Raw genomic sequence first — 27,317 nt, 5'->3', positions numbered from 1 at the left:
TTTTTATTTCTATATATATATTTTTTTTTTTTCCATAAAACAGAGCTCACTCTAAGATTAATCAGAGGTTTGTGTGGTTATGGTGTCTCATACACTAATTTATGGACAATCGTTGCTATAGAGAGTTGTGAAATGTAAAAGTTGTGTTTGTAATGTTGATGTTTCCATGGTTATTAAAAAAAAAAAAATCCAATAGTCTGAGACGCTGCTCTGTTTGTAGCCAAATCATGATCTGTGCAGCAGGTAAGCCAGTCTTGTTAGATAAAACACAACTATTCTGCATATTGAAATGATAAGGTCTTGTCTGGAGATGAAATCATACAGTAACCAGACTGAAAACACAAATCAGGTTGTGACTGTATTTCTGAAAGCAAGCATAAAGAATCATACTCTTGCCAATTAAATATTACCCAACACTGAAAAATCTCAGCGAGCAAATAAATGACATGAGTAGCTGATTAATTACTATGCATTTAATTCATTACTATGCATATTTTGATACCAAGATCACTACTAACTGGGAGCAAACCAGTCATAGCAACAAAGGACATTTTAAAAAGTCAATTTGAAGTATTTATGAAACAATTTTGAGAAATGAAACATGCAGATCTTCCCAGGGGTAATTATTTGTTTTATTTTATTTATTTTAATTTATTTTTCTAGCTTCGTACTGTTGTCCAAAGAACATTCTGCTATTCGTTTCTGTGCTTCATTATTTAGTTTCAGGCCATGTAGCCTACTCTCAGCACTAACACTGATTGCATAGCATTAATGAGATCTCATTTCCTTTATATAAAAGTACTCTGTTAAAGGATTCCATTTAGTTGCCATTAAAATAATAATCACTATATACTGTTCATTTTCTCTGGCAGGATATATCCTGTACACAAAGTGGAATGGCTGGAAAGAAAGTGACCATGCTTATCAGTTGAATGCAAAATTAGCTTAATGTCAAATATAAATAATTCTTTACATTATATTGAAAATGTGAATGATAAAATTATATGTTATGATGACAAACAGAGAAATACAGAGCTAATCCATTAATAAATAGTTTTTTTTTTTTTTTAATTGTATATTACCTTTAAATCTGGCAACTGTCTGTAAAATATATTCTTTTCATTTAATTTCTTTTTTCATCTTGATTAGGGTCTTATTTTGTAAAACAGAATCCGCTTCACTTAAATAAGTTGCATAATGTGATAATCGAACTAACGCTCACATCAGAAAGACAGAAAAAAAAAGCTAAATCTGTTTTGATTTCTCACAGCAGTATCTATCCAAATTAGCAAAAGGCACTGAATAAATCCCAAAAATGGATAGAGCAAGTAAAACTCCCCTGCGGATGCATGCTGAAAGTTCAGAGAGCGCAACCCGTCTGAAAGGATTGAAGAAAGAAAGAGATTGTCAAAGGCTTCACGACAGCAGTGGAGTCGAACCTGCACTTCAGACCTGATCACTGAAGTTCATCTGTTCGGTCCATTCAATGTAACGGATGAATATAAGGACAGACAATAAAGTGCATCACAGTGTTTTGAAGGTACCATTAGTGGCCAGTAGCATCAGCATGCTAATCTACTTTTTAAAAAAGCAAATTAATTAATAAGAGAATAGCAAACCATTTAAGCAATAATCCACCCATAATCTGAAAAGTCGTTCAACCCCTGTATGATTTTTTTTTTTCTTTCATGGAACACAAAATAAGCCAAACTGATCTTTACTACACAATGAAAGCAAATGTCAAGAAGGATTATCAAGAGAAGATTATCAATAGTAACACATTTAATTCAATTACTCAGAGCTCTGAATATAAAGTATTAAATCCACTTTCATTGTATGGAAGAGAGCAGCGAAACATTCTGTTAAACTTTTCCTTTGCTGATCCACAAAAGAAAGTCCTGTGGGTTTTAAATGACATGAGGGAGAGTAAATTCCTCATTCAAATTTACTTCACGTTTTCATTTTAGGGTGGACTATCCCTTTAATGGACAAAAACAATACAAATGTTTAGTAAAGGCGCAGGTGTACAAAGCTAAAGTCTAACTGGCTGAATAACTGATCTAGTCACTCTTTGTTAATTTTCTTAAAGGAATGAAAAGTAAATGTATCTCATATTTAAGCTTGAAAAAATCAGTGAAGAGAGGATTAGGTCCATATTGTGAAAGCATCATCTGTCTGACAAAAGCTTAATACATTCTTTCAAGCGATTAACAGACATGTGAAGCTGACATATTTATGCTGTGTATTTTCCCTTTAAATCTGTTCACAGTGAGTGAGGTTTCTTTTTTTAGCAGCCAGCTGGCATCCTGCCAAACCTTCACATCTACATTCTGAAACACTTCACTTTTGAAATCATCCATTCAACTACTTTCTTTTCCCTGTTATTGATTATTGTATTTGGTACCACCTCTGCATAGGACAAATCTGTGTGACCCATCACTCACATGCAGCGTCAGGAGCCTTGCGATGGCGTGGGGATGTGGACACTTTAGTTGGCGAGGGTGAGGCGGTGCTGGACGAGTCGCTGCCCCCTCCATCAGCTCCTGACGGTGGGGGGCTCAGTTGTGGAACTGGGGGGGCCTTTTTCCTGCTTAGAAAATTTGCTTCAAATGCCCCTCTCCTCCTGCCCCCGTCCGGTCTAGAGTCTGCAGCCGCTTCCTCCATCAAATGGGCCTTCGCCGCTGGTCTCCAGGGCTGTCTGGGGGTTTGCGTGCAGCTGAAGACTGGGTCTCAGGTGATCTGGACCCCCAAAGATCCATGGTAGAGTTCCTTTTGTCGGGGTCCTCAGTGTTGTTCTCTCCCACTGAATGGCGCATCTCATCCTCCATGGATCCGCACTGTCCGTGGTTCTCCAGCAGGGCCTTGGCCGGGTTTAAGCAGTGGAAGTCTCTGTAGCTGAGGAAGCTCTCTGTGCGTCGAGCATGGGCTAGCAAGGGGCTTTCTCGGTACGGCCGCAAGGCTCCATAAGTGGCCGTCTCAGGGATGGGCTCCTGAGCCTGCAGCTGGAGACTAAAAAAATGACAAAATTAAGATTGCGTTGCATAATGATTACAAATGTAATCTTAAAATTCATTATTTAACAGGAATAGTTTACCCAAAGAAATAAACAAATACTACTTTGACGTTACTTGTTTACAATATTACTTATAAATTTATATTTTCTTTTTATTACTTTCTATAGTGACCAAGGCTGTCTTCAAAAAGGCCAAAAAAAAAAAAAAAAACAAGTAGCTCATGGTCATGTAGTGTAATCTTAGTCATCTGAAAGCTTTTTCTAAGGAACAAACTGAAAAATGGGTTATTCATTGATTATCTTTTGTGTTTGCCATAATCATTTGTATTTTTTTTTTCAAAGATTTATGTGTGAAAAACAGCCAAAATCTTTGGTCTCTTCACATAAAGAAGACTTGGAATATAGCGTCAGCCATACTGTTTTATGGCTGTTTTGACAGATGGGTCACTATGAAGTAAATTTATATTTTTGGGTATAGTATCCCTTTAAGGTCCATTTACATCAATATACAACGTGAACTTTTTTTATACGAAAAGTATTCATATGTGCTGAATTTTACCACTGTTTGAGCTTGAACACCAGAATGACAGCAAAATCAGAATATGAACAATTAAAAGTTCAACTAGCCTCCAAATCACTGCACTACAATATTTCAGACATTGCATGAAGAAGAGTTTTGTTTTAAAATTTAGATTTGTGAATAAGTCTTTGGACTACAGTACCTGGAGCAGGACTCTCGCAGCCGGCTGTGCAGCACAGAGGGGGCGGGGCTGATGTTGGGCGTGGCACAGCGGGATGTGCTCAAATCACATTGGTCAAGCAGCTTCAGCAGCTCCTCCTCAGTTGGACCTCCCACCTCTGTAGACAGGTAACATCATTTCACAACTTTACCAAATAGACAATTTATTTTTCTTATTTTTTCATCAGTAATAATCAGACCTGGTTCCCGCTTGGCCTTGTCGTCAGTCTTGTTGACCGTGTCCATGGCCGTGGTGAGGTCCCACATCTGAATGCTCCCGTTTGCATGACCAGTGAAGAGGTAATGGCGGGGTCTGGAGCCCATGCGGCTCGAGCCCTCACACTCTCGCACTGTAAAACACGTGATGGGTGGTGCCATCTACAGCCTGCACCTCACAAATCCTCAAATAACGGGAGAAAAAAGATTAATAAATGTATAAAAACAAATAAATGTAAAATATCTTCTTTTATGTTCCACAAAACAAAGACAGACATACAGGTTTGAAATGACATGAGGATTGGTTAATAATAACCATTTTTAATAGTACACTTACAATGTTAAGGCAGCACTAAATAATGAGATATATTTCTTTAGCAAATGATGCAGTGTGCATCTCGTTTAAGAATTGAATGCATCTCAAAATGTACCTTTTTCCTGTAGAGGAGAGGCGAACAAAGAGTTTGTTGGTAACAGGAATGACTTTTTGAATAAACACCTGTTGGTCATCTCTCTCTCCAAATGGACCTGAATGGAAACAGCAGATGAAGTGATATTTTATTGGTTTGCTTACAACAGCAGTTCACAGGATAATGGAGGACAACAGCAGCTTTTCAGTTCTGTTTGTACCGATATAGTGGAAAGCTACAAGGAAGTCTCTCACCGATGTCGTTGCCAGAGGAATAGCTGCTATGGCTCTCTGTCTCCTCCAGTGAGATGATCTTAAAGGAGGCCAGCGGAGTAGATCCTGGCTGAGTGGAGATCATGCCTCTGAAGCGCGTTACCGTCCATGTGCGTACATGGTTATTGTCAGCACACACCAACAAAAACAGGCCGACATTATAGAATCACCAACATTTTGCATTACATCGTCCTATATCAGAGTAGTTTTTACCTGAAACTAAGTGCTTTTCAGAAAGCATAATCTTAGTGACAGGGCTGCGGTGGACAGTGAAGGTCTGGAAGAGCTGTGGACCAGATCCAACGGTCTCTGGATGCTGCACGATGACACGCACGGCCCCTGAGCTGGTTCCATATGCGATCTCAATCCAGTTCCCACTCACACCTGCAAACACAGTGAGATCAATGACCACTTCATTGTTCATAGTTAGACTAATAAACCATCATTGGACGTACTGGTTTTAGGAGTCAGGTAGACACTGAGGGCCGTGATGGCATCATTCGATGGGTCGTGGTACAGCTCCGTCACCAACAAGTCATTGTCCTTCATTCTCAGTGGAAACTTCTGCATATCTGAGAGTGGAGAGAATATGGTTAAGTCTTTCCTTTATCATCTGCTCATTTAACGTGTACATATTAGAGGTATTTCAAATGTTACAGTGGTGACATTTCAAAACATAAAATGGGTTTAATACATTTGCAATGTACATACTTAAATACAGTTAACTCAAAAATTAATATACACACTACTGTCCAAAGGATTTAATGTTTTTGAATGGAGTAAAAACATGAATATTCTAAGTACTATTGTTAAATATTATTACAATTTGAAATGAAATTTTTATTTTAATATATTTTAAAACCTAATGTATTTCTGTGATAGCAAAGCTGAATTTTCAGCAGCCATTACTTCAGTCTTCAGTGTCACGTGATTCTTAAGAAATCAGTATAATATGCTGATTTGGTGCTCAAGAAACATTTATTATTATTATTATTATTATTATTATTATTATTATTATTATTATCATCAATGTTGAAAACAGTTAACCTTCATAATATTCTTATGGAAAACCATGATATATTGTTTTCAGGATTCTTTGATAATAGTAAGTTTAAAAAATCAGCTTTCATCCGAAATAGAAATAAGTTTAACATAAATGTCTTTACTGTCACTTTTCTCAATGTAATGCACCCTTGCTAAGTAAATGTATTAAATTCTTTAACAAACATTTTACTCACCCCAAACTTTTAAATGGTAGTGTTCATACTTATTAAAAATTATATCTAAATCTCACAAAAACATGTGGATGATGATGATTTGCCTATGAGTTTTTAACCTATTTACTATGTGAAATAATTACATTGATGCCTTTATGAAATTGTAATTGCAGTTCATTTTCGACACTCATTCTGTCATTGCCGGTTTCACATCTCATTAACGACTCACGTCATCTAAAAATAAATGCAATGCAATCTAGAAGAAGATAAGCAGCTTACCAATATAGTAAACTGAGCCATTGTTACAGCCGAGCAAGAGGAAGGAGCCAGCAGTGTCGCAGCTTGTAATGGGCACCACATCCTGCACCTGTACAAGTGATATACTCCAAATGAAGTAATCAAATATGAACCCTGATAATATGTTTGCACGTAGTTTTAAATTTAAACAGCTTTACCTGCCAGTGCTGGGTGACGGCATTCCACACTCCCACCTTCCCCGTGTGACTGGTGGCAACCAGCTGACTCCCAATGAAGAACAGAGAGTCCACAGGTACTCCAAGACTGAACACACCTTCAAAAAGACAGAGAAACATTCTCTCACAAAACAGACACACGAGTGACTGCGCATTTCATTTTTGTTCTGTCCTCCAACCTATTTCACTTCCGCTCCCTCCGTCCTGGATACTCCACAATATAATGCTGCTCTCTGATGATGCTGCCACCATCTTGTCTTTATCTCCATGTGGGCCACCCACGACTTTTGCATTGAGGGCCACCTGCTCTATGGCCCAGTCCAGGTAAGGGCTGGAAAACACCTGCTGCCAGCCAGATGATTCCTTTATCCTAAAGAACAATCACAGTGAAACCAGTGGTGAGTATAACCCTTATTATTTTATATTTCAAAGTCATGTGAGCTGTAGCTTTACCTGTAGCAAATGACAAAATGTGCATAAGCAGCTACAATCCAGTTATGATGGCCAGCGACAATCAGCACCTTTCTAGGGTCCACTGGTGATCATATTGTAATATAAAAAATTCCAAAACAATGCCTTAGTATGTTGAAACACGTGGACTTAAATGTTGATGCTAGCCATTGACTTCCATAGTATGGAAGTAAATATTATTAATAATAATAATAATAATAATAATATGATACAACAAGAAGCTCATTAGTATGTTTTATTTATTTATTTATTTATACTGGCTGTTGCCTGTTATTAGAGTTCTCCTACATTTCAAAAACCACAATAAAATTATAAAAATATTACATAAGGTTTATAAACAGTGTTAACACAGAATATCTGAGAACATATTCATGCTCAGTGGAGATTCTTATAACGTATATTACACACACCTTTTACTCACCTAGTCTTTGAGGTCCATCTGCCTCAGAGGGTCCAGGGAGAGAAGACTGAGGGCAGGAACGTGGGTAACCCCCCTCTGCGCCGCTGGGGCCTGAGCGCTCCTCTGGACCTGCAACAGCCGCAGCTTGCCCACCACCTACACTGCTCCGCGCTGGGAGAGCTGAAAGACAAAAATACCAGCCTCATCCTGATGTGTTACATTTGTTACAGAGGATGAAACGATGATTCTTTTTTCTCTTTCTTCTACAGATCTACTCTCACCCTACCTGGTGGAGGGAGGTAGCCATGAAACAACACACTTCCACATGACGATCGCTCCAGTTCTTCACAAAGCAGCAAGCGTCGGACTAACCATATCAGAAACGGAAACGGAAGGAAAGAATTATACGTGCATAAATTAGGTGCTGCTCCTAATTCACTCACATTTGGTTTTACTGTCAACAGTTTTTTAATATAAAGTTATACCTTACCTAAGGGTGTAATACCATAGAACTCAGCCTCATGTCGCAGGATACTAATGTTAACCCCCCTATCAGAGAAAGCAGGAATATTACACAAATCAAACTCTTTATTTTGGGATATGTAATGGATAACAATTAGGCAAATGTTATATCTCACCTCAAGTCTAATTCTTTAGTTCGAAGAAAGTTTAAAATGGGTGCAAATGCTGTTGGGTCTCTGTCAATGAATATTTATAGAAAAGAAAAGATCTAATTCAGAGCTGGATAAGATTTGTAAATGTAATGCATCTGAAAACTTTTAAATTATTATTATTTTTTTTAATAAACAATCCACAATAAATGGTACAGCTGTTTTTTAGGACTTCTACTCACGGCTCCAGTTTCATCCCGTAGTGTTGATATCCTTCCACTAAGTAAACTGGGCACAAAACATATTTACACAAACAATGTCCATAACACAACAACTGCATTAGTTTTATTATTCAAGAAGAATGGATAGAGGTTTAACAAATATGCATACAAAGAGGATCATTCATTGATCATTCAAGGGTTATCATTCCGGAAGATCTATTGAAGTGTACAAACAAATGATAAATCAAAATTTCCCTTAAACTTTTAAGACTGATGTAACATATTGCAACTTTCAGAACTCAAAACTTCCTCCCAGTCCAAAAAAATAAATAAAAATCTTGATCAGAAAACAAGGCTGTGGTGCTGCTGCTTCAGACATCTCATCTTACCTTGAGAAGAAAGAGTCAGGAATCCATGTCAGAGTCTGCCTTGATGTGCTAAATCTGAAAATATGGAGATAAGATTTTAGATACAATCACTTCTCATTTTTCTTTCACTGGGTGAGCTTATCTAACATCAATTTAACAGTTATTGTTACAGTAAGAAGCGTTCAATGTCATTGATAGTATAAAAGTTAAATAAGTTATAATAGTAACAAATAACTATGCTATTTTTTGAAGAAATTGCTTGAACATCTAGGGTATTTCTTCTCAGGGGTGCCCAATGCTCCTGGCGATCGACTGTCCTGCATTGTTTAGCTTCAACCCTAATTAAACACACCTGCTTTAATTTAAAGTGAGCCTGAAGACATTATTAGTTGCTTCAGGTGTGTTTGATTAGGGTTGGAGCTGAACTTTGCAGGACAGTCGATCGCCAGGAGCAGTATTCTTCACCCCACATCTAGGGTATTTCTTCTTTTGTTTATATATTTTTATTTAATTATGATCGGATTTTAGAGGTTTAATTATGACATCTTGTAAAACATGTGAAAGCTGGGCATGAAATAAGGAACGGAATAGTCTTGGTCGCATTTATGTAACATATTAACAGTTATGATAATGTGTAAGTAAGTCTGAGCTCAAAATGATGTGCTTTTATAGTTTAAAAAACACGATTAGCGAACACACTGTTACCGTTACATATAACGCTCATGGCGTCACATCAGATCAAAATCTTCAACACATCCAAGTAACTCCAGACATCAAATAAAACCGTTTTGACTCCGAGTTCACGTAAAGAAGTCATGACGTCAGCATACCTCGTTCCTCCGACATTCAGCTGGATGATGTCACCCAATCCAAACGTTGAACTGTTCCCAGTAAGTCCAGCCATCCTACATTCACTCATCAAGATTATCTATAATCAACACACCCAACCAGATAACCCATAAATTAAACCTTTCTTCATATTCAGAGCTTTAATAAACAACTCAAAACACAGCCTGCAACTATCAAAGGCCCTTTTCTATAGCCTATGGGACTTTGGATCGCTACGTTCAGTGTTGTGGACGCCATAGAGCGATGCTAGAACGCTGTGAACTCATCACAGGACGCAGACCACGCCCAGTGTTTTGGGTGCGTGTCTTGAGAAAGCTGGATTTCTCACATCTACAGTCTTAAAGGTGCACTCCGTTTTATTATTTTGCTAATTACTAATCTTTTTTTACAAATAAAGAAATTAACAACACTTAAAATGTAATTATAAAAAGACTAGTACTCTAAAATACACTAGTATGAGATGAAAGCGCTGTGTGTGAGTGAACATGAAACATGTTTCATGTAGCCTATTATTTATTTCTTTATGGGTAAAACGTCTTTATTGAGGGACAAATTGCTGTAAGCAGTTGTAATTTACAGTACAGCTGATGTACTACATAGTGTGCACTACAAACCTGTTGCGCATTAACAATATCAAATGCAAAGTGGTGTTACAACCTGCAAAACTAATATGCAGCTACTAAAAACTGCTTATATTTACTTTTTATAGTAAAATAATTTACAAGCACACACCCAGGCACAAGTATTGAAACATTTATTGCAGAAAATGGTGTTATTCAGGATTAAGGCATACTCTTTCCTCATTTTCTCATTTCTCACCCTGTCACTGCAGCACAGTTTTAGATTTTTTTCTACCTGACCTTGTTCAAACAAGCAGACAAAAACACACAAGTTATTTAGTGTTTGTAGGTAATAACGAAAGAAAACTATTCTTTTGTTGTTTCACAGATGTCACTAAACCCGTTTATGGTATGTATTAATTCCTCAACCTAATATCATTGTGGATTTATTACTTCCTTTGAATGTTTTATGCTTTAATCCATATATGTATCTCAGTTATAGTTTTAGCCTCTTGGGTATTTTATTGGCTTGAAAAGTCATAATAAACAGCATTATCATCACAGAATCTTTAAAGACTGCTAAAAGTTCATTAAGTGTTTGGACATCTCAGTCAGGTTGTGAAGGTGACGGTGAGGTAAAGAGCAAGTATATGGCAGAAGTGACTTATCAGGACTGATGCAAATTAGAGTCTGGCCAAGAATTGCCATACAATTCAAATTTGAAAGTTTCTTAATTACTTTTAGTACACTGGTACACACAAATAACCATGCAGTTTTTTTCTGGGAAGCAAGCTGGAGGATAAATAGAAGGAACGAATACTGAGAATGGAATGCTTTACACTTTTGTGAACACAATTTTTAAAATAAAAAAATAATTTTGTAGAAAACAAAATTTGTTAATGTACAAATTAAACATTATGGTCATATTAAAATAAAAAAAATACTGAATACTTACACAAATGTAACAAAAGCTTAATGCAAAAGACTTGACATGGTTAAGCCACTGGAGTTTGGTCATTTCTGAAATATTACCTTACTGCATATAACAAGAATAGGAGAATGTCAAGTGCATGGAGATCACTAAGCCACAGTTAAATTCTTCAGTTTAAATATAATATAAATTTGTGTTGGTAAGCTGCACTCATTTGAAATTAGCATAGTCAGAGTAGATGTCCACAAAATCTTGCACAACTCTGTAGCAGAAGTCATACTGTTCCTGAAAAGACAAATGGAACTACATTACATCATAATTAACACAATGACAGTCAAAAGCCAAAATACCTACTCATTCTCTATTATTTTATTATTACTGCTATTTTCCATATTATAATAAAACAGTGAAGCCATCAGATCTATGTGAACTATGCACAGTGTTTCAGATTCTTACCACAGTTTGGACCATATGTGGTCTCTGAGTGCGTAAACTCTTCACGGTCTGGAATACGTCCAGTAGCCCCTCTGCTTTGACCCGCTCTAAGATGTTGCTGAGGGCAATGAAGGTTCCAGTCCGACCAGCACCAGCACTGATGTCACCCCCCAAAAAAACAAACCTTTTCACCAACTTTATACAAATAAAATAAATAATTCTGTTGAACAATATGAAAGACTGTGTGTAAGTGTGGGAGCAATAGAGAGTATATGTGTACCTGCAATGCACCACTATAGGGTTGTTTCCAGATTGTTGCTGTTGTTTTTGCACTGCAGCAATAATGTCAATCATTCCCTTTCCGTCTGATGGGATTCCAATCTCTGGCCAACCGTGGAAGTGGAACTGTCTGACTAGACGGGTCTGTTTTTCCTGCAAACAGCCCAATTTAGCATCAATTTGAGCAAAATAAAGGAAGCTCCTAAGTGAAGCGTGTGATGGACCATAAAATGGTCAAATTCACTGCATGTTTAACTCACTGATGCATATGACAGCAGCATGTCTCGAATGCTGAAAGTCTCACAAAGTGTGTCTCTCTTCAGCTCCAGTACATACTCTCCAAATGAAACACTGCCCTCTGCTGGCCAGTAACGTACACACTTCTCCTGAAGTGAGAGTTGTTGGAAAGGAATGAATGCATGAACAGTACAGACTTAAAAAAAACATGCAACTACTCTTCCAAATTTCTATGTTGATTTATGCATAAATATTATAAACCGTTACACTGTACCTGTTCTCTCTCTTTCAGCTCAGTAAGCATGACAATAGAGTGGCACTTCCACTCCCATACCATGCGCCAGAAGTCCTGCACAGTGTGAGCCAAAGGTGCCTGAGTTGCTATAAAGTAATCCTTCTGCCTATAACCCTGCAAAGATAAACCATAGTGTTATGAGTACATTTCCCAGTGTTCTGTTTACTTATCAATAAATATATTAAAATACATATACAAAACAAGTACTGAACAAATAGCATGTTCTTTGTTGTTTTTATCCTAGGCCATTATTTGTCAAGTGGCATGTGGTCTTATAATAATAACAACAATAATAATAATAATCAAACTTATAATAATTTGCAAATATCACTAATAATAATCATTTACTATGTTTATTGTTGTTGTTATTATTATTATAGGCAATATGTAAACATTTTTATGAATCATATACTTACATCTAAGAAAGATGCATTAATGTAGTCTGTGAATTCTTGCCCTCTTTTCATTGATAATATTACCCTGTTGAAGTCATCTGGTAATAAGACAGGATAATAATTACATTAAGTAAGAAAGAAAGAAAGAGAAAGAAAAAGATTAATCTTTTTATATAAATATATATCCCTCTTCTCACATGGGATGATCTGCAGTACTCTGTTCTTTCTCATGTTGGCAGGCAGATTTCCGGTTCTCATGTTCTCCTTCATTATGCGGACATTAGTCAGTTTCTGAGGAGATTCCAAACAAAACAATGTGTTAAAAAGAACACTTAATTTTCATCATTGTATGTGCATAGTAAATCATGAGATAATTCCATACTATTGCTTAGCAAATCCTATAATGAGTGTAACTGATGTGGTTCTTACTCTGAATTCTTCCTCCAGACCCACTCGGTCCATTTGTGTGTGTGTGTTGTGGAGTTTGTGGAGGTGGCCTTCTAAAGAAGCAATGTCTAATTCTGTGTCACCATACAGGTTATGCTCCAAAAGTGCCTGGTAAATGAACGAATACTGCATCTGTGGGCAAAAGAGAGGAATATCAGTGGCTAGTCACTGCTGAAATGAGTCAAACACAGCAGAGGGACTGCAGAAATTCCTTTACATCTGTTTGAATGAGCTGACAGCGCTGCTTTCTTATTCTGGACACAAAGCCGAACACGTCCATCCTCGCTTCAGCGTGCATCATATCCATCATTGCGTCAATCACAATGAACGTCCCAGTCCTGCCAACCCCAGCGCTATACAGAGAGAAAATGAGTCGTGAGATGTGAAGTAGGGCATAAAATGAGGCATAATGAGATAATGTAGTAAAACCTGCAGGGTTTTTTCATTTGAATTACTATTTTGGGCTAGATAATTATCTCAGTTCAATTAAACATGGGATCAATTTTATATTAACATTCATAATGCTGTGAACATTGCAGGTTTTTACTGTATAGCATACCAGAAAAAGAGTTGGTCATTTCACTGCAATGAGAGACTTTTAACCCTTGTAGGACATTCTGTGGTTCTGGCTGAGGTGTTAACAATCCCACATGAGGGGGCCGTTTAACAGCTGAGCCTTAAGACACCATGTGTTGGTGGTTGTTTCTGCATACTTTGCATTTCAGACTGTTTTATAGTTGAAATGTTCACCATTTCAATTGCTTTGTCCAATAAGTAGCACTTAACTCACTAGCATGCTCAAAGGCATCCCTATAGATTGAATTGACTGTTGTATATAGCACATTTCTATTATATACACATTCATTTTCTTAGGGGCCATTCTCACCAAATGTGTTTTGGCTTTGAAACATGTGAGACGGAGGCAGAGGAATGGGAAAAACAAAAGGTCTCAAAACAAAAGGTCTTTAAAGTTGAACTTTTAACTTGAGTGCTGCGTTTTTAGAACACTACGTCATGTGCGAGACACTGTAAAAAGACACAAGACGGTCAAACTCATCCATCTAGTGCATTTACGTAGAAAAACAATTGAAAAGTAGCACAGGGCAATGGAAAATTCATTCTGTGTGAATGAGCCCTTAGTCTGTAGGCAATATATATTTTAAGAAATGCCAGCAGTCTTACCTACAGTGCACTATGATTGGTCCAGCGTGGGCAGGGTTCACAGTCTTGACTTTTTTGAGGAACTTAAGCATGCCAATAGGGGACAGGGGTACGCCAAAATCAGGCCAACTGGTGAAATGCAGCTGAGTGACCAACCTTGGAGTTCTGCAGCCATCAGCAGCATGCTGCAATATCATACCAGTTTGCATTCAAAACACGTATACATAGCACAGCAATTTATCTAGCACAGTAGTTTAATGGCCTGGCTGATTCCAAAAGAGTGTAAAATATTCTTGGTTACTAAATTACAGACCAGTCAAGAGATTTAGTGTACTAGTATATCAGTATAGTATACAGAGCATTTGTTTACTGTTGCTGTAATGTTTCTAAGGGAAATGACCACTCACGTGCTGCACACAGAACTTCCTGACTGTGTAGTCCACCAACACTGTGACATCCTCCAATGCCACCCTCACACAGCCGTAGATCCAGCAGCCCTGCTCAGGCCAGTACTGATAGCACTTTTCCTGCATTTCAGACAGATATTAAATCAAATACTTGACTGATGGAATTTATAGGGTTTTGTTTTGATTTCTTTTTTTATATTGTACCTTTTTTATAACTTTCTGCATGTTAAACACTTATCAACTCAGTTTCTGGTGGTACTTTGTGATGTCTTCTCTTACCTCTTTTCTCTCTCTTGTGTTGGTCAACATGACTATGGTGGCAGATTTCTGCTCCCAAACCATCCTCCAGAAATCTCCCAATGTCTCTGGTTTTGGGCCTGAAAAAATATATATTGAGAAACAAATAAAATAGATTAATTAAAGGTCATTTAAGGTTAGAATGTTTACATTTGATTTTCTTCACTGATTATAAATGGGAAGAGGGAAAATATTTGTGCATACCTTGAGCTGCAATAAATTTGTTTTTTTCTCTGTAGCCCTATAGAAAAGATTAATGAATCAATCCTAAGACTCAGGAAAGTACATTAATGTACAATGTCAAGATATAAGGTATTATAGGCATTAAATAAGGTGTTATATATAAGGCATTAAAGTCTTATAATAATATTTTACATAATGTATTAGATCACAGGAAGTGTTTTTTTTTTTCAAAAACATGGAGAAAGTACTCACATCTATATAAGAGGCATTTATGTAATCAGAGCACATATATCCATCTATGTGTGAAAGCAGCACTCTTGAGTGGTCATCTGAGAAGGAAATGAAGAGATTTTATTAAACTCTAGGGACCAACATCCTCCATTCAAATCCTAACAGTCATGTTACAAAATTATACTAAACCTAAATGACACAAAACAAGCTCTTTCACATAGTTTGTAAAGTTTGCAAGTGTCCATGAAAGAGTGAGGAATGCTTACAGGGCAGAATATTGGGATATCTATTCTTTTCTCTGTTCTCCTCTCTGCTCGCCTCTTCAAAGGTACCACAGCCAAAACCGCAAGGCAAAGACTGTAAAAGAGACGCAGCAGAAGAAAAAAAAAACAGTATGTGAGTATAAGAAAACAAAATGGAGTTAGTGTGCATGTGGAGAATGATAACGTTTCTGTGTGTCTAAGCTCTTACATTAAATTCCTCTCTGAACAGTTTGCCATCATCTGCCATGCGTAGGCGAAACTCTTCCTCCAGTGAGTCCAGAGGGATGGGGAAATAACGCTTTGATGGAGAGGGTGATCTGGGGAGGAGCACCACCGTTTGTTCTGACAGAGAGAGAAGAAGAAAAACATACAGGCTGAAAGAGAGACATTCTCTTTCTGTTACTGTTTTATATCTCTCAAGCAGATGCCTTCTTAAAGTTCTAAAAGCTTTGTTCTAAAAATACAGGCTTAATACAAAGTGACAACAAAAAATCTGACAATTCAAAACTTACCTTGATCTTCCAAAAAGCCATTTGGCAACTTTTTGTCAACCGAGGCGACAAGATCCTTCCTTTGCTCTCTAAACCTGAGAGATTTTGAAGGAAGACATTTACAGAGAGATAAAACAAAACAAGTAAAGATTACAAAGTTCACAATACACACCAAAATCTAAAGTTCTTTCTCATGGGAGATTGTTTGGTGCTCTGATTCCTCAAAGCAGCTGAGAGAGAATGACTCTGTGACACACCATCACAACTGCATTCACATTTCACTGCTCATGCAGCAGCTGCTGGAGCAACTCAGCAGGGTCATAAACAGACACACACACACACACACACACACACACACACACACACACACATACTCTTAAAGGTGAAGTGTGCTGTTTTATTATGTTAAAAAAAATAATACACATCATTACACCTTGGTAACTTCTAGTTGGGCAGACTAGTTCTTTAGTCTTAACATAGAGGCTGAGTTAATGTAACTGGCCCCTGCAATTATTTTTGCAGTTATATTTGGAGGCCCAGAAATGACATACTTCATCTCTAACAAATAATTTAATATAAAATAATAATGTATTATAAATGACATGTTTGAGTATTTCACATCCAGAAAATGGTACAAGATAAAAACTAACATGTACTGTACATTCATGTTCTTGGCAAAAAGAATATAATAATGTAAATATTGCAGATGGAGGGTAATAAAGTATTTGCACTATATTTGCAAATATTTTTGTAATGTTGGATACAAATCATGTTAGTACGATGTGAACAATTCACAGGAATAGCAGGCAACTGTTCAAATGTGTGGAGCTGTTTTTTTTTTCTTTTTTCTTTTGAAAGAAGTCCCTTATGCTCACAAAGGCAGCAGCATTTATTTGATCAAAATGCAGTAAAAGCAGTAATATTGTTAAATATTATTAAATTTTAAAATAAATGTTTTTGACTTTAATATATTTTAAAAAGTAATTCATTCCTATGTTGTCAAAGCTAAGTTTTCAGCAGCCATTACTCCAGACTTCTGTGTCACATGATCCTTTAGAAATCATTTGAATATGCTGACTTAGTGCTTAAAATACATTTCTTATGGTTGTGCTGCTTAATATTATTGTGGTCTATATTACTGGATAGGTTTGAAACTATGCATTGCTGAGGTCATTGGCACTTTACATACAACTCTAGAAGAACACTGGAGGGGAACAAGTGTTAGTTGTGCAGGTAAGGAACAGTGAGGGGTGAGAGTTTTTGTTAGTACTTCAAACAGGAAGTAGAGGAGCCCTAGAGAAAATGAATCTGTAAGCGGTATGATTATTATTTCATTTGTAACTGCTGAGCTGATGTTGTGATAATGATGGAAGCTTTGCTCCACCACTGAGTGTCAAGGATAAAGACATTTCTGGCCTAGACAAATGAGCACTTTTTTTTTTAAATGTAAAGAGAGCAGGAAGTTAGATGCCTACAAACAGATATTTGTAAAAGCCTAGCTGGTCTAAGAGGTTTAATAAAGGAAAGAAGGTACTGCAGTTGGCAACACTGTAGTCCAGACTTATAAAAGCCTAGAGCTGAGTTCAGTGGGGATCAAAAAGGGCTGTTCACCCATATTTATTCCATTGTATCCGTGTATATAATGTGTTATTTTTTCGTATAGAATGTTTTGGGGTATGCATGTTTTCTTACCTCAGAATGTAGGCGATGAGGAGAAGAAAGATGACGAGCAGGAGAGAGGTGACGAGGCCTGAGGCTAAGACATGTGAGCCCTGAGGCTGTGGAGACTCTGAACAGAGAGAAAGACAATGGAAGAGAGTGAAGTAAGATTCTCCACAGGCTTTTCAGCAGGCCCAGATGGAATCTGCATTATTTATTTAAGAAGGAAAAATTCTGCAGAATGGATTTAAACTGGATAACATGGACATGGATCATTACTGCATAACAAGTTATATAAACTGGATATAACTTCACTCAGTTTGGCAGATGCAAGCATTTTCCTATTTTAAAATGTGCAACGTTCCAATTCCAGACATTCTTTGGATTCTTTTATTCAAATAATTTAGAATGAAAAACAGATATCTGGAGATGATATACCTGTGGTCAGGTTTCCATGAGAGGAACTGTTTGAAATGAGAGCTGCTGAAACTAGAAACAGGACCATCATGGCTGCAGGTAAGAAGAGAAAACAACAGACAAACAACTATCTGAGTGTCCAGATAATAGATTAAATAAATGTAACACACTCAAATGAGCAGAAGATTCACAAGAGATTCAATTAATATTAAAACCATCTATCTTTTTCTCATGACATTCAGTAAAAATCTTCACTCTACATGAACAAATCTAAAATTACTTTCAATTAATGGTCCAGAGAGTTACAGCCTCTGGAGATATGGTACCATCTATCGTGCACAACCAGCAGCTACTGAGAAAACTAGCACAAGACATTTTACCCCAAATACGATCACGCTTCTATATCTAAAAAGGTATTGTGTGTAAATGCATCTCAAAAATGATCATTTCTATGTGACATACAGTATATAATAATGCAGCAGGGTTCAAAAGACAACGTGATTTGAAAATATTTGAAAAAAATAAAATAATAAATAAAACAATGTCATAATGTTTAATGAATAAGAACCATTTCTGATTCTACTTTAGTTCTAGGAAAATAATCAAATTTATGACATTGATCATGTGAAATTTGTATATTGGACCCCACTATATTTTTTAAATGCCTTCCCAAATAAATAAGACTTTTTTTTTTTTTTTTAAATGCCTCAAAATAATAATTGAAATACACATTTAGAAATAAATGTGGTTTGATAATAAGACAACTGCATTTATAGATGTCCAGTCTGTGAGAAATCACCCCACACAGAAAATCTGTCACATAATCTGTATATGACTGATCCCCTGTGACTTTTTCAGTGCCACCACAGAGAGATTTCACATATTAATCCTTTCAAATGATGGAGCAGAAAATCTACCTGCCACCAAACATTTATGATCTCTGTCTATAGAGATTAGAAAAGAAAACATGAAAGATTAATGCAGCCTTACAAGTATACTCACAAATGTGAAATATCTCACTCTGTGGCAACTTCTCAGTCCATAGCTTTCAAGAGAGGAGATATTAATTATTATGATACTTTTCCAGAATGTCTCCAGGAGTCATGATATCTGTCAAGGCACTTCTGTCCTTCAATAATATATGAGTGCAGGTTTTTTCATTGTCCTCTCCGGGTGGGCTATTCTTAGATAGCCACTGCCTGCAAGGAACAAGGGATAAGGATACATTAGGAGAGTGAATTGTCTTTAAAAACTTTCTTTTGTCTTTGTTTTTAAAAACCTCATAAAATGTGTAGAACAGGCAGTGGCAGAGGGGGTTGTGGAGAGAGAGAAGCAAAAAGATCCACTTTAAATCTCTCCATTAGAATTGTGCCAGTTGATTTGTCACCCAGAAATCAGTTTGAGAAGATCTACTCTTATTGGAAAATTTTGTCAATCTGCTCAAGGGCACATCAGTCATGGTATTGAGGGTGGAGAGAGCGCTGTACATTCAGTCCCCCCACCTACAATTCCTGCCGACCCAAGACTCGAACTCACAACCTTTAGAATACGAGTCCAACTCTCTAACCATTAGGCCATGACTTCCCTCCTATTATTTATAGTCTTATATACCTATACTGCGACTCTTGGAGACCAATATTAAAAAAACATGCAGACAACACCAAATGAAACAGTCACCCGAAAGATGAAACAACATTCTGACACTACAAGGAACAAGCAGCATCTCAAGCAGTAAAACCTGATCTGACTGTCAATACATGCTGTGACCTTGAGAAATGTATGTTGCTGCACTCTACAGATCTTTCATATGGAAACAGAATGCATATTGTTGGTGCTTATAGTTTGAATAAAGAACAATGTGAGAGAGCACCACTGAATAAAGACCGCAGGAAGTGCCTGTTACATTAATATAATCCAGCCTTTGCTTTTCTTTGTTAGCATTATGTATATATTTTACATAGATCTCAAACACAGATTTTGCCACTTATTCACAGAAGAAAGCAGAACACACTTTTCTGTCTCCAAGAGTCACAATTAGCTCCTCTTCATCCACTAACCAAAACCTTTGAGTACAAAACAGGATAAGATTTTAGCTTTCAAATCCAATAAACTTCCTGTGTTAATGGGGGGCTTTAGATCTATAGCCAGGATGTTGCCTCCCGTTACTCCCTTTAACTGATTGTTGCTTAAAGTCCATTAAGGCTACATTTACATGACAACAATGTAGTCCAAAACAGAAAAATTTTTCCCTTGCATTTCTACAAAAATTTCACGTATACACGAAATGTTTTCAAAACGATTCGCATTTACACATATCCGTGAAAATGTCCAAAAACACTGTATTACGTATAACAGACCAGTAGTTGGCACTGTCACCTTGTTAGTAAACAGTACCTGTAGGGAAGTGACAATTATGTGTTGTATGATGCATCTCCACTGTTGGTTGTAATATTGATGAAGTAAATCCACACTTTACTGAAGAAGCGTTAGCAAACTCTTGAGCAGCAAACACAGTACCATATACTCCGCCATTGTTGTGTATGTTTGTTCACGCTTGCCTTTAAAATCGACACGTATTGCTCATGTCTACATACCTAACACGTACTACACACGCGCATGACGTCACCGATTTCAAAGATTCCCTTATTGGGTGTGTCAAAAATATGCATTTTCAGTCCCTAAAATGCCGTTGTCGTGTAAACAAACAGGCAAAATGCATAAAAAGTTTTCCGTTTTTGGCTGAAAACGTTGTGTAAATGGCCCCTAAGACTTTCTGCTTTTCAAGACATTACAAAATAACATCATATTCGAATAGTGTTACAATTTTCCAAAACTACAGCCAAAACCTCTCAGTATGTAATTTGTCACTATAGTGCATTCAGAGCACATCCTGGAAATCAGTGTTCGTTTTCATTCATGATAATAATTAATAACTCTGAGCAAAAATTATATAGATTTTAACAGTTGTACAGTAGTCATAAACAGTGGAATGACATTATTGTAGGTCCAAGTATAACCATGTAGGAAGCAGATGGGAAGGCTGTGGTAGCTGCGCATGAAGAGATGCTGACCAGCACACAGAAGGCTGACTCAGCACTATAACTGACCTCTATGCAAAAATGTGACTACCAGTGTTTATTTTCAAGTACGAGAGATGCATTTAATGCAGAACAATTGCAAATGCATAGTAAAAAGCCTTATCCACAAGCTATGAGAGTTTCTACTTCTATTAATTTCTTATGTGCATTACCAGTCCATGACTTATAGTCTATAAATGATATATCTAAAATTCACTTAACCTTCACAAATGTGGTTTACCACATCAGTAATGGATAACCTGAACCGATATAGACCGAAAATCCATTTTAATAGCTGAACCTCTAGAAGCAAAATGATTTGTAACAACTTCATATTACTCACATGCAATCGAATGTCCTATAATTAGATTAAATCGATGAGACCTGAAACATAATCAGTTTAGTGGAAAAGGTCAGAGGCATTTGTTTCTTGTGAAATATCTACAACCTGAGTTCACATTATGGAACGAGAACTGATAATGAATTAGATTCCATTAAGTCTTTTAAATCTGCCATTTCCTTTATACTGACCTCTTGGCCTTGTGAGCTATGAGGGTCTTAAAACCGAAGTGTTTACCAACATCTTAAATTTTCAGATTAGAGTGCTGTGCACAAGTAATTATGAAATTAATCTCCATTTTAAGCGCATGTTGCTTTAATCCTGACGGCTGTGCTCACTCTCTCTCTCTCTACCAGAAACAAGGTCACATCATACCATTGTTATACATAATACATAAACTTCAGGAAAATGCTTTTGTGAGATATGCTAATATTATTAAAATCCATTTTCCTAAACATTTATTCATTGCAATATTAGGATTCATATACACAGTATGCTTTCTGTGGAATGCTTTTGAGTCTTAAAACAGCTTTTCTCTAATCTCTGAGAGATAAAAAAAAAGGCTAAAAGCTGGAAAATATTCAAATAGTCATGGAATTTGGTTGATTCTATCATATTAAATATTTTTGACTTGAATAAAATCTGTTAATTTACATGTTTCCACATCTAAACATCTTCTACAGTGGCTCTAAAGCATTTGTGGCAAGAATGGAGATGAGTATACCAATGGCATCATTCTCTGTCTCACCCTCAGGGCAAAATCTATCAGCCTCTTTTTCCAAACGTCACATCCACACAAACAAACTCATGAGAATTGCCTTATGCAGCTTTTTATGTTCTATTAATATATGCATAAAAGAATAAGTGACAAAAAGGTCAGTCAGCTGTTTTCATCCATATGTCAGTGTAAACACAGGATGTTGATCAAACAATGCAATAACAATATTCTTCTTCCCTATTTATCCCTTAAAAGTGCAGGAACATTAAATAATTATATTTAAAATTAAACATAGAATTAGTTTACTAATAATTTCCAGCATAATAGTACTCACGTTTTGTGGTGTTCTTCAAAATATTGCTTTTATTTTCCATTTTAAAATATGAAAATAACGTAAGGATATCAACATTCTGCCATGTAAATTTGTACATTTTTATTGAATATTTTAGTCACGTGGCCCAAGTGTTTGCTGAGACCCCCTTTCAACATTTTAATGTAATTCTTAACGTACGTATCTCCTAGTATAAAGAACCCATAATTTAAGGGTTAATATCTGTGAACGAGCCGCCTAGATAACATTTTTGAGCACTATAGGCGTGTGTAACATTTTTGGGCAACACAGGTTCGGTACGAGACAGCTGAAAAAAATATTGCTGCACGCAAAATGCTGTCTAGACAAGCAGCGCACTAGATTTTGAAACAACCCACTGACGCTTGTTCCTTAAGAACAAATCTTGCAATTATTAAATCAACAGTAATTGCATGCAGAGTAGCCTAAACATTTAGATAAAAAACGCAAAACAGTTTGATAAAACCCCGTGTTTACTCGTTAATTCGAGTAAACGAAAAAATGGGCGATACTGAGAGAATGAATTATTTCGAATTCATCATCATCACGACCGTGATTGAGACCGTTAAAAAACAAATCTCCTGTTACCGGAGCAAATGATACATGCAATAATTGTAGTATTACCAGTGTGATGTCCCGGTCCATGTAAAGTGTCGGTAAAAATCCAGCGTTCAGTGCTGATGGGTGTTGAGGATGCTGTGCAGATAGTGGTCCCTCCTCCTCGAGCGCGGTGCTGTGTGATGATGATGATGCGCCGTCGGTGCGTCACTCTCATTTATGGTGAAAATACAGTATTTTCCCAAGTCAGTCATCGGTCTTCTACACGTAAACGTACTCTAGATATGAAACATTGCAAATAATGTGATTATTTTAGACGCTGACCAGACAGCGAAATATTTGGTTTAAAAACATTAATAATAATAATTGTAAAAAAAAAAAAAAAAAAAAAAAATATTATTGTCTGCAGTATTTTAGAAATGTGAAAATATAATTTTAAAACTGTAAATTTACATTTATGTACAAATTAGAGGGAAAAAAAATAGACATAATATTATTGTCTGCAGTTGGACATAACCTCGGCGGCTGACTTGAACCAGTGAATGCTGGTTAGAAATTGGGTGCTTCTTAAACGGAGGGCTTCATCCTACGGAGGCTGCGTCTTTCCTAGTTCAGTCCTTCAGAATCTTTTAGGCTACCATGTTTGTACAGTAGCCCTAAACGGACAAACTGCTCTACAGAGCGCGTTTCATCACTTTGATGTTTTTGTGAGTAAAACTGTGACACAATTAAGAACAAGTATATTAATATTCGCAATAACATCAACATGTTTAAACAGAAGTTGTGGCCTAATGGTTAGAGAGTTTGACTCCTAACCCTAAGGTTGTGGGTTCGAGTCTCGGGCTGGCAATACCACGACTGAGGTGCTCTTGAGCAAAGCACCGAACCCCAAACTGTTTCGTTCCAGCAATTATCCCTCTGCATGCCACTGTTGGCACACGTGCCGTAGGTTGCCGACCCCTGAGGTAGATGGATGGTTGGTCCAGGACCTCTGAAGGAGGAGGTTCGTCTGATTCCATGGGACCTAGTGCAGAGGGAGAGTGAGGTTTAAGTAGGGAAACATGGAAAGCAGGGTGAATTCGGTACCTGGGTGGGAGTTTGAGTTTGTAGGTGACCTCGTTGATCTGCCTCTGTATCAGAAACTGACCCATGTAGTGGGGACTTTCCTTCTTAGAGGGCAGGCGGAGGTGCAGATCTCGGGTGGACAGCCATACTTTATCTCCTGGATGGTATGTTGGAGTGGTAGGACACCGAGCATCTGCAAAGGTTTTATGCCTCCGCACTGCACGTTGGAGTTGGATGTGAGCTGAGGCCCATACTCTCTCGCTCACTCGGAACCAGTGATCTACAGCTGGAACCTCCGACAGCTCTCCTGTCCACGGGAAGACTGGCGGTTGATAGCCGAGTATGCACTGGAACAGCGTGAGGCCGGTGGTGTTCTGTCTCAGGGAATTCTGTCCATACTCAGCCCAAGGGAGAACGGTTCAAGCTGTATTGGTCGTCATGACAGTATGCCCGGAGGTAACGTCCGAGTTCCTGGATCTTCCACTCAGTCTGGCCATTAGTCTGGGGATGATATCCAGAAGACAAGCTCACAGTGACCCCTAATAGCTGGAAGAACACAGGAAATTAATTGGGGTCCTCGGGAATTCCAAAGTTTCTGAAGACGTGTGTGAATAGACTTTCTGCTGTTTTGAGAGCGGTTGGGAGACCCTTAAGGGGTATTAACTTGCATGCCTTAGAGAAACGATCTACAGCTACAAGGATACAGGTATCCCCTTCGGAGTTAAGAAGGTCAGTCACAAAAGCTTCTGAAGGACCTGCTGTACATGTTGGCGATGATCAGCCATGTTCCGGGAGTAAATGAGGATGTTGTCGATGTAGACAATCACGGAGTGGTGAAGGAGCTCCCGGAACACCTCATTCATGAATCTCTGGAAGACAGATGGGGAGTTGGCTAGCCCATACGGCATGACAAGGTACTCATAGTGGCCAAAGGGTGTGATGAATGCCATCTTCCACTCGTCGCCTTCCCGGATCCTAACGAAGTTGTAAGCACTACACAGGTCCAGCTTGGAGAATATGCGGGCCCCACGGAGTTCCTCGAGGAAGGCCGGGACCAGGGGAAGTGGATAAGGAAGTTTTACCATCTTGGAGTTTATAGCTCTGTAGTCGATCCACGGCCACAAGCCCCCGTCCTTCTTGCCCACGAAGAATAAGCTTGAAGCCCCTGGAGAGGTGGAAGGTTGGATGAATCCTTGGTTGAGTGCCTCCTTGATGTATTCTTCCATACCCTTGAGCTCCGGGATGGACAGCGAATAAACTCTACCCTTGGGGAGTTTCGCTCCAGACAGCAAGTCGATGGCACAGTCCCATGGCCGTTGAGGTGGAAGTTGGGTGGCTTCCTGCTTACTGAAGACATCCTAGAATGCCTTATAGTCAGATGGGACTGCAATCTGCTCCTGAGGCTCGGGGCTTTCAGTGAGGGTTGATGCAACTTGAACGGAACTAGGTTTTGGGAGTGGAATAGGCAGAGATGTGAGACAGTTGTTATGACAGTGCTCGCTCCAGCGAGTTACCTCACCTGGGTCCCATCTAAACTCTGGAGAATGGAGAACCAGCCAGGGGTGTCCCAGGATGAGGTCTACTGTGGGTCCCTCCAGTAACAATAAAGTGATCTCCTCTTCATGAAAATTACCAATTCTGAGCTTCAGCGGTGGTGCTCTGAACTTCACCAACCCATGTCCTAGTGGTTTTCCCTGGATTGTTTCAACTCAGAGCTCCTGGGCATGGCATCTCCGGGACAGATGAAGACATGAAACTTTCCAGACCAACGGAGTCTTCATAAATAGCCATTTAGGCTCGAATACGGGGATCCGACCCTTGCCGGTAGGCACTGAGTAATGCGGTTTCATTCCACCAACTAGTCGCCGCCAGCATTCTGAACTGCAAAGTGTAGTCACTTATAGAGGAAGAACCTTGATGCAGCTGCAGTAGCTGATCGGACACAAATAGCGTTCCTGTAGACTGGCCAAACACTTCTTTGAAATGGTTCATGAATGCATCATATGAATTAATGATGGCACTATCAGCATTCCATATGGCCTTTTCCCACAATAGCGCTTTTCCTTTAAGCAGAGAAATCAGAAATGCTACCTTCGCTCTTTTGGAGGAAAACTTCTGTGTTTGCATCTCGATATAGAGCACCACTTGCAGGAGGAAGCCACCACATGCTGTGTCTCCTGTGTATGAAGCAGGCATGGCCATGGGACTGACAGAGGCAGATGGAGGATTGGGTGGAGGAAGCAATGAAACCCGGAGAGTGTTGACCATTTCCTCCAAAACTTCAGCGGGAGTGGGAGGACATGGATCCATGAAAGCATTGGTGTTGGTCTAGTCTTCTGTCACAAATCAGGCCGGAAACAACAGGTAAGTAAAAAAAATAAAATTTATAAACAGTTATATTACAGATGAAAAAACATCTGTGGATACCTTAGAGCTTAAAAGAATCGGAAGAGAACTATAAACTGGATAAACCATCTAGCTCAGTCCAGGGATGTGAATGTTAGACCAGACAGTGAGATACTGGGAGGTGTGTGTATTTGTAGTGTGGCTTGATTGGTGACAACAGGTGCGGGTGATTAGTACTCAGGTGATGGTGATCGGGTGATTGTCCTATAGTGATTGCAGTGGCTGTGACGAATCTCTGACACCACCCCCAAAAAATGAAAATTATCTCATTTACTCACCTTCATGCCATTCCAGATTCCAGACTTCCTTTCTTGACATAAACAAAAAGATAATCCAAAAATCCAAATAATCCATCTCTGAGAATCCACATAACACAAGTGAATTTTAACCCATGACCATTGATTGGAAGCGATTGTTAATAGTCAAAAGTTTCAATTATTAGTGTTTTTCTTATCTGTTGTTTCACATCAAAAGAACTGATTCAACCACTAAGGTCAGACAGATTACTGTCACGGTCACTGTGTGTGGCTTTTAAAGCATCTTTAGGACTCAGATGGATTATTTGCCTAAAAATCCTAATTTGTGTTTACCTGTCCTGTAGAAAGAAATTAATATGCATTTGGGACAGCATGAGGGTGAGTAAAAGATGATCTAATTTTTATTTTTGGGTAAACTATCCCCTTAACAATTATATGCTGTTCGTATGCTAATCCAAGATCAGCATAGACTAATAAGAATAAAGTGCAACCTCTTGTGTACTTGTGAACTGTGTTTGTTTTAATCTAGAGCTCCAAAGAAATTAAAATATTTGCATAATATCAGGTGTCTGAAGATCATGTCTGATTTACAGTCCATC

General features: G+C 38.0%; 2 protein-coding genes across 4 annotated transcripts; both read right to left on the bottom strand.

Moving 5' to 3' along the window:
• Window positions 1-345: 345 nt before the first annotated feature.
• Window positions 346-9,315, bottom strand: LOC109088914 (BTB/POZ domain-containing protein KCTD3-like). Its single transcript, XM_042774170.1, is given in 20 exon segments — window positions 346-2,672; window positions 2,675-3,009; window positions 3,736-3,871; window positions 3,953-4,118; window positions 4,120-4,153; window positions 4,400-4,496; window positions 4,633-4,788; window positions 4,864-5,034; window positions 5,106-5,222; window positions 6,147-6,234; window positions 6,323-6,438; window positions 6,520-6,710; window positions 6,794-6,875; window positions 7,233-7,391; window positions 7,498-7,578; window positions 7,702-7,760; window positions 7,850-7,923; window positions 8,065-8,110; window positions 8,433-8,486; window positions 9,242-9,315. Coding segments are annotated over 20 exon segments (2,472 nt in total). The 3' UTR covers window positions 346-2,436.
• Window positions 9,316-9,997: 682 nt separating this feature from the next.
• LOC109088915 (receptor-type tyrosine-protein phosphatase epsilon-like) lies at window positions 9,998-23,222 on the bottom strand. Of its 3 annotated transcripts, XM_019103053.2 has the most exons (21): window positions 23,057-23,193; window positions 18,951-19,147; window positions 17,970-18,041; window positions 17,565-17,661; window positions 15,894-15,967; window positions 15,590-15,723; window positions 15,385-15,475; window positions 15,140-15,216; window positions 14,909-14,945; window positions 14,687-14,784; window positions 14,408-14,527; window positions 14,022-14,185; window positions 13,057-13,192; window positions 12,822-12,971; window positions 12,590-12,683; window positions 12,414-12,490; window positions 11,977-12,111; window positions 11,726-11,851; window positions 11,467-11,618; window positions 11,208-11,343; window positions 9,998-11,036 (listed from the first exon to the last, which is right to left on the bottom strand). In XM_019103053.2, the coding sequence occupies exons 3-21, from the start codon at window positions 18,037-18,039 to the stop codon at window positions 10,962-10,964; spliced, it is 2,043 nt and encodes a 680-aa protein (XP_018958598.1). In that variant the 5' UTR covers window positions 18,040-18,041; window positions 18,951-19,147; window positions 23,057-23,193; the 3' UTR covers window positions 9,998-10,961. The 3 variants fall into 3 exon arrangements, with proteins under 3 accessions (XP_018958598.1, XP_018958599.2, XP_018958601.1); XM_019103054.2 differs by lacking the exon at window positions 18,951-19,147 and having other exon boundaries at window positions 23,057-23,222; XM_019103056.2 differs by lacking the exons at window positions 17,565-17,661; window positions 17,970-18,041; window positions 18,951-19,147; window positions 23,057-23,193 and adding an exon at window positions 16,045-16,143.
• Between the last annotated feature and the right edge of the window lie 4,095 nt (window positions 23,223-27,317).

Source organism: Cyprinus carpio, chromosome A17, assembly GCF_018340385.1.
Source record: "Cyprinus carpio isolate SPL01 chromosome A17, ASM1834038v1, whole genome shotgun sequence".
NCBI lineage: Eukaryota > Metazoa > Chordata > Actinopteri > Cypriniformes > Cyprinidae > Cyprinus > Cyprinus carpio.
The sequence above is the reverse complement of the archived record's forward strand: the minus strand, read 5'-3'. Positions and strand labels throughout refer to the sequence as shown.